At 45.7% G+C, this 9,868-nt stretch overlaps 1 protein-coding gene across 2 annotated transcripts; it reads right to left on the reverse strand.

The window, feature by feature from the left end:
* Positions 1-2,814: 2,814 nt before the first annotated feature.
* On the reverse strand, positions 2,815-8,267 carry NCR1 (natural cytotoxicity triggering receptor 1). 2 transcript variants are annotated; one of them, XM_060131306.1, is made up of 7 exons: positions 8,234-8,267; positions 8,116-8,151; positions 7,657-7,941; positions 5,071-5,349; positions 4,768-4,815; positions 3,207-3,254; positions 2,815-3,079 (listed from the first exon to the last, which is right to left on the reverse strand). In XM_060131306.1, exons 1-7 carry the CDS (start codon positions 8,265-8,267, stop codon positions 2,868-2,870), a joined length of 942 nt encoding a protein of 313 aa, XP_059987289.1. In that variant the 3' UTR covers positions 2,815-2,867. The 2 variants fall into 2 exon arrangements, with proteins under 2 accessions (XP_059987289.1, XP_059987288.1); XM_060131305.1 differs by having other exon boundaries at positions 8,065-8,151.
* Positions 8,268-9,868: the final 1,601 nt, after the last annotated feature.

Consider the following 9,868-nt stretch of genomic DNA (forward strand, 5'->3'; position numbering starts at 1 on the left):
GGATATTTCTGGTGGGTATCTAACAAAAGATATGCACATTCTCTACGTGGAATACTATAAGATATTATTTAGAGAAGTTACTGAACATGAAGTTAAATGGTGAAATATACCACATTTAAGGTTTGAAACTTCCAAGGATGGAAAGATTGAAGAGGTGATGATTCTCTGTAAATTGATCCGTAGCTTGGATACAATCTCATGTGAAATCCAGGTGGGTGTTTTGTGAACACTGATACCCTAAAGTTAGTATTGAAATCCAAAACACGCAGAATAATCAAGGCAATCTTGAAAAATAAGGACAGAGCTAGAGAATATGTTACCAAGTCTCAAGACCTACGTGTACCTGTCACTCACAGCTGGACCTCCATCTGGGTTACCAGTATTAGTTATGGAACCTATATCGTTCTGGTTGTCAGCACTAGAAATAGGTGAGCCATTCTCAACTCTTCTGTCTCCCCCCACCTACCATGCTTTTGTTTTCTTTGCATATGTCCTTCCTCTCACTGCAACCAGAAGGGTCTTCACACAGTGTAGAAATCATCATATTACATCCATGATCAGAATGCTTGGTGAGCTCCCTTTGCCTTAAGGATAAAATGTGCATTTATTTATGTGGCTTCCATGGCCATGCCCAGCATCGTCCACAGCTACTCTTTTCTGTCACGATCAGAGCTCTAGTTATACTGAACGTTTTCACCCTCTGTCTTACATCTGAGCCTTTGGATACATTGGTACAGACAGCTGCCGTCTTCCCCTTTCTTCACCCCTGCATCTCCCTCAATGTCTCTGTATAATGGAATCTTTCACAGGAAGGGGCTCCAAGGGCATCCTCTAGTTCCTCTCTCACGAGACACTGATTTTCTCACTTCTTGAAGATCTCTACTCCTGGACGATAAATCCTGTTATGGTGGGGATAATGTTTGCCTTGGTGTGTTGTGCTCTCACCAGTGCCTGACACGTAGTAGGCTCTTATGACAAGGACTGGAATTGCTTATTACAACTCTGTTCCCTTTCACTTCATTGGTAACGGAAGTACCAATATTCAGCTTGCCACAGAGCTATTTGGAAAAAAGGCTACATCGTCCACCTCCCTTGCATCTAGGTGTGGAAAGCTGTTAAGTTCTGACCATGGGGAAATAAATGAAAGTGTTTTTGGAGTGTTTCCAGTAAATCATCCTCACAAACAATTGGCCAGTACTTTACCCCCACCCTCCTCCCCTCCCTTCCTCTCTCCTTCCTTTCTTTCTCCCCATGCTTCATTTTGCGGTCTGAGATACAAGCCATGTTCAGTATTTCAGAAAGAGCGTTGGAATACTTGACCCTCTGGCATTGACCCATTGACCAGTTTTGGAAGATTTTAACCTGGACTGCCAAGGACAGCATAGGGCCATGGTGGTCAAGACCCCTCCGTCCCCTCTAGGAGCCTCCTGTGCCCAGGTCAAGCCCTGCCTTTATATCTTGACCCCTAAAATATTTCTCCCTGACCCATTTTTTCCTTGAGACTCTAGGTTTCTTGCCATACACTAGAATATGGGAAGGTTGGAATGTCCTGAACCCACCCCAAACAGGTCCATCTCATCTTGAGATGAAGACTATAAATGGCTATTAGCTAGAAAGTCTTGGACCTTAGAACACCTGGTAGGTGAAGACCAGAAAGGAGAAAATTCAGTATTGGGGCCACTAGTAATGAGGTAATACTTGGTATGAGTTTTAATTGCCCTTAGTATCAGGAATAATAATGGTCAATGGTCTTGAGTATTGAGTAACGTACACATGTCAGAGCTTATGCTGGTTTCTGGATATTCTTGATCTCCAGATCTTCATGTTATCCCTTTGAGGTTGGAATTAATATTCACTGATGTTTAACAGAAAATGCAGCTTTAAGAACGAATTTGACCTGTGTAAGGTGTCACAATATTGAGAGGAGGCGGGGACCCACATAATGGGTATATTAGTGGGTTGACCAAGTCGAAACTCTCAAAAAGGAGAGCGTTTGTGATGCCCAGACAACATTTCAAGGACCATGCATAGGAGTCTCAAGTTCCAAGTGGCACTCAGACCCCATTTATAGATCCATTTGTTCAACATATATTTCCTGAGAACTCTCTGAGTAGTGGGAACTACGAACACAGCCATTACACCTGACATAAATTTAATTCACATGAGTTCGCAGTCGATACAGGAAAATGGGTACGTAGGCAGTATTAGGGTTCAAATGCTGTTGTAGAGAATTACAGGTGCTTTGGGACTATGAAAGTAGTATCTTAAGTCGAGCTGGAGGATTTGGGAAATCATCTTGGAGGAGATGATATCTACTAGGAGACCCAAAGAACAAGGCAAGGTGTGGATAAAGAAGTGGAGAAGAAGAAATCCTGCAAGGGCATAGGATAGAGGGAACTGGGGCATGGCTGCCATCCAGCCAGGACACATTGGTATAGATGTGCTGTTTGTTTATAAGCCTGCATCTCCACTGACTGGTTGTTGCCTCTCCGGCTCTGGTTCTGTCTGATAAGTGCACCTATTCTGTACTGGTGGTTAAATATTTTGAATGACATGTGCAAGCGACAGCAAAGAAGAAATAGGGATAAAGACAAAAGTAGGGAGGAGATACTCCCACGGCCACACCATTAAAGATGTTTTCAGGAAAGACCAGAGTGGTTAAAAGTTTGGTTCGCAGGAAGCAAGTGCAACAGTACTTAGAACCTAGAAGAGACAATGTGTTTTGCCTACAGAAGGAATGTAGCGCTTTCATCCCCAACCCTCCGCCAAACTCCGTGCAGTTGTCCCTTAGTTTTCTGCGATGACTCTCTCCTCCATGGGCTCAACTCGGAGCTCCCACAGCCCAAGGTCAGGGTCAGCTTGCAGCTTTACCTGTGGCCACTGCGTCTCTCGGTCATTTCTCCAGGGCTTTGTGCTCTGAACCCTCTGCATTCCTGACTTGAAGGCCTGCTGGCTCTCTCCTGAAGCTTCTTCCTGTGAAGCCAGTCTTCAACCGGGAGCCACACGAGGGCCACCAGGACCAGGAAAACTAGGCCAATCCGAAGGAGATTCTGGGCATTGTGATCCCAGAGGACAGGATCTGGGGTCAGAAGAACAAGAGTGATGGCTCACAGGAACCTACCAAGACCCCTTCACCCCATCTCTCTTCCTCTTTCCTTTCCCGATCTTATGTCCTTTAGCGCCTCCAGCCCCCGCTGCTGGCTTACCTTCCTGGAATTGGGTCTCTGTGGTTAACATGTAGGAGTCCCAGTGGTCTGCAGAGGATAAGGAAAGAGGAGACGTGAGGAAAAGAGATGATGTGGCCTCTTCCATCGCAGGCTCTCCTACCCTTGGTTATACTCCGTGATGTTCTATAGCTTCTCTAGGTCCACCCCTCGCACTCCAGGTCCCAGTGGCTTCATCTGGCAGGTGGAGTGGAAGAGGGCAAAGACATACTGTATAGCACAGGGAGCTCTACTTAACGCACTGTCGTGTCCTCAGTGGAGGGGATATATGTATACGTATGGCTGATTCATTTTGCTGTGCAGTAGACGCTAACGCAACATTGTAAGACAACTATGGTCCGATAAAAATTAATTAAAAACAAAACAAAAGAAAACAAAAGACAGACAGACCAGAGGAAGAATTCAGCTCTAGGACTCATAAGCGTGTGTCTCCAGGCGTATCTTCTGTGTGAGCCTCCGTTTCCTCATTAAGTCAACCGCCATCCTTTCTTCTTTGTCCCACTGGTCACGTCATTCAGTCTTTTTTTTTTTTTTTTATGATTCTATATATATGGCATTCTTTTTTTTTTTCACACACACACTGTATTTTATTTTTACAAGAGATAAATAAACTGACACCAGGCATTGGAAATGAATGACCACCACAAAAGCAACAATGATTGCAATTACCAAACACGAAACACTCACACTATGTCATAATATTGACATTCAGTCCAGGAATCCTCCACTGTACGTCATTCAGTCTTAACCAAACTTCTTCAAGGTCCTCAGTGAGCTGCCTCAGCCCACCACACCCCTGCCATCTCCCCTCTGACATCATTTCCAGTCCACTGGGCTCCTGGCTGTTCTTTTATCACCCTGCCCATCTTTCTGCCTTAGCGCATAGGCCTAAGGACTCATGCCCTCAACTCTTTCAGCTCTTTTCTTTCTTTCTTCCTTCCTTCCTTCCTTCCTTCCCTTTCTTTCTTTCTTTCTCCTTCCTCCCTCCCTCCCTCCCTCCCTCCCTCCCTCCCTCCCTTCCTTCCTTTGTCTTTATTGAATTTGTTACAGTATTGCTTCTGTTTTATGTTTTGGTTTTTTGGCCTCGAGGCAGGTGGGATCTTAGCTCCTCGGCCAGGGATCGAAACCGCATCCCTGCATTGGAAGGCGAAGTCTTAACCACTGGACCGCCAGGGAAGTCCCTCAGCTCTTTGCTTGAAGCCTCCTTCTCTGTGAGGCCAGTGTGGACAACTCTGTTCAATGCTGCCACCTGCCCTCCTCCCCATCACCGTAATGCCATTCGTTCTACATTGTCCTTTTCCACATCGTCATTTCCTCCTTGTGTGCTGTGTCATCGATTGATGTATCCTGACTTAGATTCATGGTCTGCCTTCTCCCGCTAGAGTACGAGTGCCACACAAGCAAGGATCTCTGGTTGACCGATAGAACTGTAGTTCATGGCATACGCTATACACTCAAGGGATATCGTGAACGAATGCCAGGGTTTTAGTGTCACTGGGAGGCTTTGAGTCCTTCCCCAAGTTTAGAAGTCCGTGTTACTCACCAGAAGAGGTGTGCTCTGTGGGGGCAAAGGTGGTGTCCCCGGCATCTCCTGGCAATGGAGACAAGGAGAAAAATCAAGGGATCTGGTCTTTCCACTTATTCTCTACACTCCGCCCCCCCTCTGGTGATATTCCTCATGAGCTATCAAATGGGCCTCTGGGAGATCAACGTGGATGAGGGCATTGGTGAAAAGTACCCCCTGTGCGTCTTCCCGCCTGCCTCTTTGCTGCCTCTCTCATCATTATTTGGAGGGTCAGTTAGGGATCCAGAAAGGACACGGGGTAAAACTGGGGGGCGTCCTCACCTTTGACCAGGAGCTTCACAGGCTCACTGGGGAAAGACCATGCATGTGTGTTGTAGGAGCCAAAACATCTGTACGTGCCTCTGTGAGCTGTGCTCACAGGGCCCATGGGGAACTCCGCCTGGATGTTCCCGTATCTGCGCTGTGGGCGGCTGGAACTTCCCTCCTTGAGCAGAAAGAAGGTGCTTGTTGCTGTTTCTAGGCGACAACGGAAGGTCACTTCCTCTCCCGAGATCACCTCAGGTCTGGGTTGAACGGAGAGGGTGGGTGTGTCATACAGTCCTGCGAGAGAAGGTGGCTGGTAGGTAAAGAACATAACTTTTTTTTTTGACCAGGCGGCATGTGGGATCTTAGTTCCCCGACCAGGGATTGAACCCACGCCCACTGCATTGGAAGTGGCGGAGTCTTAACCACTGGACTACCAGGGAAGTCCCGGTAAAGAGCATCTTTATCCTGCTTCCTATATCCCCCATCCCTCTTCTCCTTAGGACCAGGATATCGCTCCCCAGAATCTTGGTCTCTTCTTCTGTTTCCTAGGTTTGTCTCGGTCATGGACATACCCTCTCTGATCTCTCCCTTCACGACTGAGACAGTTGCTCCCCTAGCTTCCAGGAGTGTTAAGATGAATCTCTTTCTAATGATACAGATGAACTTATTTGCAAAGCAGAAATAGAGGCACAGCTGTAGAGAACAAATGTATGGATACCAAGGGTGGCTGGGATGAATTGGGAGATTGGGATCGACATATATACACTATTGATACTACGTATAAAATAGATAACTAATGAGAACCTACACTGTAGAGCACAGGGGACTCTACTCGATGCTCTGCGGTGGCCTAAATGGGGAGGAAATCCAAAAAAGAGGGGACATATGTATACGTATAGCTGATTCACTTTGCTGTACAGCAGAAACTAACACAACATTGTAAAGCAACTCTACCTCAATAAAAATTAATTTAAAAAAGATGACTCTCTGGGAATCACCCTACGTCATCGGTCCTCAGTGTTTGGTCCTTGGGACCAGCAACCTCCGCGTCGTCAGGAACCTTGTTAGAAATGCAAATTGCCAAGCTCTACCCCAGACCTACTGCCTCAGAAACTTAGGAGAGCAGCCATCTGTGTTTTAAAACATCATTATCACTTTTAGTCGTAGTAAAATATACATAAATCTACCATCTTAAGTATTTTGTGTGTGTGTGTGTGAGGTATGTGGGCCTCTCCCTGCTGTGGCCTCTCCCGTTGCGGAGCACAAGCTCCGGACGCGCAGGCTCAGCGGCCATGGCTCACGGGCCCAGCCGCTCCCTGGCATGTGGGATCTTCCCGGACCGGGGTACGAACCCTTGTCCCCTGCATCGGCAGGTGGACCCTCAACCACTGCGCCACCAGGGAAGCCCCATCTTAAGTATTTTTAATTGTACAGTTCTGTGGTATTAAGTACATCCACATCGTTGTACAACCATTATCACCATTAGTCTCCGGAACGCTTTTCATCTTGCATAACTGAAAGTCTGTACCCATTAAACACTAACTCTTCACTCCCCCTTCCCCCAGCCCCTGCTAACCACCATTCTCATTTCTGCCTCTGAATTTGAGTATTTTAAGTACCCCATGTAAATGGAAATGTACACTTACTGATCCTTTGAGGACTGGCTTATTTCACTCAGTATAACGCCCTCAAGTTCATCCATGTTGTATCATGTGTTAGAATTTCCTTCCTTTTTAAGGCTGAATGATACTCAGTTGTATGGATGGACCACATTTTCTCCATCCATTCATTCACTGATAGGCAAAGGATGTTTCCACCTTTTGGCTATTATGAATAATGCTTCCATGAACATGGTCTCACTGAAGTCATCTGTGCGTCTGCAAGTCCTACAGGTGATTCTGATATCTACTAAAGTTTGAGAACCATATCCCTCAACTGAAGGGAATTATCTGACCCAAGCTTACCTGGCCAGCCAGTCACCTTAACCCCGTTTACTTTGTCTTTTTTCCATACCTCGGTTTCGCCCTCACATGCTATATAATTGATTTGAATTTCCTGACTTTGACTCATGGTCTGTCTTCTGCTAGAATACAAGAACCACAAAAGCAAGGGTATTTGTCTGCAATCTCCCTAAGAGTGGTTCCCAGCCAATCACTGTTTGATACAGTGGGGGGTACGGAGCTTCCAGCCTCATTTCAATACTATTCTGAAAGGCCACCCAGGTCCAGAGTCCCACATCTGCTCGGCCGAGGTCTCAGGGGAAGCTGCATCACAGTCCAACTTCCCTTCTGCCCAGCCTGTCCCCCTCACTCATCACAGGTGCGATGTTTGAGGACACTCCACAGTAATCCCCTCTGTGCACGAATATCCATCTCAGAGCCTCTTTTCTGAAGAACCTAAGACAGATCTGCTTCTGGGACATAGAGACAATTCTCTAAAGATAATCCCTGTAGGAAATAATCAACCCTCAACATTACCCTCGAGACAAATACTAGTGTCTGAGTGAGGCTTGGAAGAGAGCAAAGGAGATGAACAAGGGATGACCCTGCCCGGGAGTCAGGCGGAGGCGTTGACTCTACAGCTATGCAGTGGGACAGTTACCTGTTACCACCAGATCCAGAGGGTCACTGGGCTCTGACCAGAGCTCCCCACTTCGATAGAAGCACCTGTACTGCCCTGCAGTCTGTGAGGTCATGGACGGGATGGGGAACTTGACTCTGTTCAACATTCCAGGTGACTTCGGTCTCTTGAAGGCAGAAAGGCCTCCCTCAAAGTGCAGTTGGTACTCAGCGGCCTCGTGAGTTCCTTGACACCAGATGATGGCCAGTTTTCCTTCTGGAATCATGAAACTGGGTTTGACCCAGATGACAGGTTTCGAGAGAGTCTCTGGAAAGGAATCAGAGGCTGGAGTTCCAGATAAAGGCCCTGCTCACCCTACTTTCCACCCAGCTGCTGGTCTCAAGCCCTCCTAGCAAGCCAGAGCCCCTGCCCTCTTCCAGTTGTTCTCACGTGGGTACTTAGTCTCAAACCAGACGCTGGGGCTTTGAAGGAAGGACTCACGCTTCTGGGTGCTGGTCCCCTGGCTCAGAGACAGCCCTGGAAAACAGGAATCATGAGATACGTCGCCCCATCCACACGAGACCCCTGAATTCCATCTCTCTTCCGTGCAAGAACTCACCAAGAAAGAGAAGGGCAGCAAGTGCAGAAGGCATAGCTCAGATTGTGCCTGGCTAATGTGGAGAGCTGGGGGGAGACTGAGTCCAGCAGGCCAGGGAGAGGCACAGGATGTGGTGAGTGAAGCCCAGCGCCAATCACCACGGGACTTTCACACTGACTTTTTTATGAGAAGATTCAAAGATCTCCCCCCACCTCTGGCCATCGGGTATAAGGAGAGGAAATGGTCCCCATGACACAGCTGATCATATACGTGGTTTCTAACCAGAACCTCTGATAGTTGTCTGCTCGAACTGAAACTCATTTCGGGGTCAACTTCTAAATTTTGAAATATGGACATTATGCCCAGGGAAGGCATAGGGTAGTGTGCAGAGCAAAAGCCTTCGAATCATTAAAAAAAAATAGGTGTTTGGGCTTCCCTGGTGGCGCAGTGGTTTAGAGTCCGCCGCCGATGCAGGGGACGTGGGTTCGTGCCCCGGTCTGGGAAGATCCCACATGCCGCGGAGCGGCTGGGCCCGTGAGCCATGGCCGCTGAGCCTGCGCGTCCAGAGCCTGTGCTCCGCAACGGGAGAGGCCACAGCAGTGAGAGGCCCGTGTACCGCAAAAAAAAAAAAAAAAAAAAAAAGGTGTTTTTAACTTTGGCTCCCCTGTGTACATTCATATGCTTGGATGTTAACTGGTTTCATCAGAATAGAATGATAACACTACCTTCTTCAAAGATTTGTTACAATGTTTCAATAAATAATATTTTTAAGCAAAAATATATTTTATTTGTTACATAATGACATTCCTTTAGTCTTTTATAAAGCAGAAATTAAATTTTAAAATATTAAGTACTTAATATTAAAATATTGTGTTATAAAGCAGAAATTAAATATTAAAATATTAGGTACTTTAAAATATTAAGTACTTAAATATTAGAATATTAAGTATTAATATTAAGTAGTATAATATTAATATATTAAGTACTTAATATATTTTAAATGCAAAATGTGTCCACTGTTCTTTTTTTAAGGGTCTAAATAATTTTAAATTAATTAATTACTTAATTGAAGTATAGTTGATCAACAGTATTGGATTTGTTCCAGGTGGACAGCACAGTGATTCACTATTTTTGCAGATTATCCTCCATTATAAATTATTACAAGATAATGGCTATAATTCCCTGTGCTATATAGTGTATTCTTGTTGCTTATCTATTTTATACGTATTAGTTTGTATCTCTTAATCCCATACCCTATATTTTTCTGGACCCCCTTCCCTCTTCCGTTTGGTAACCACTAGTTTGTTCTCTATGTCTGTGAGTCTGTTTCTGTTTTGCATATACATTCATTTGTATTATTTTTTAGAGTCTACATATAAGTGATAGCATATAGTATTTGTCTTTCTCTGTCTGACTTATTTCACTAAGCATAATATTCTCTAGGTTCATCTATGTTGCTGCCAATGGTAGAATTTCATTCTATTTTATGGCTGAGTAATATTCCACTGTGTGTGTGTGTGTGCGCGTGTGTATCTATCACATATATCACATCTTCTTTTTTTTTTTTTTTTTTTTTTTGCGGTATGCGGGCCTCTCACTGCTGCGGCCCCTCCCGTTGCGGAGCACAAGCTCCGGACGCGCAAGCTCAGTGGCCAT

This window comes from Lagenorhynchus albirostris, chromosome 19 (assembly GCF_949774975.1).
Source record: "Lagenorhynchus albirostris chromosome 19, mLagAlb1.1, whole genome shotgun sequence".
Lineage (NCBI taxonomy): Eukaryota > Metazoa > Chordata > Mammalia > Artiodactyla > Delphinidae > Lagenorhynchus > Lagenorhynchus albirostris.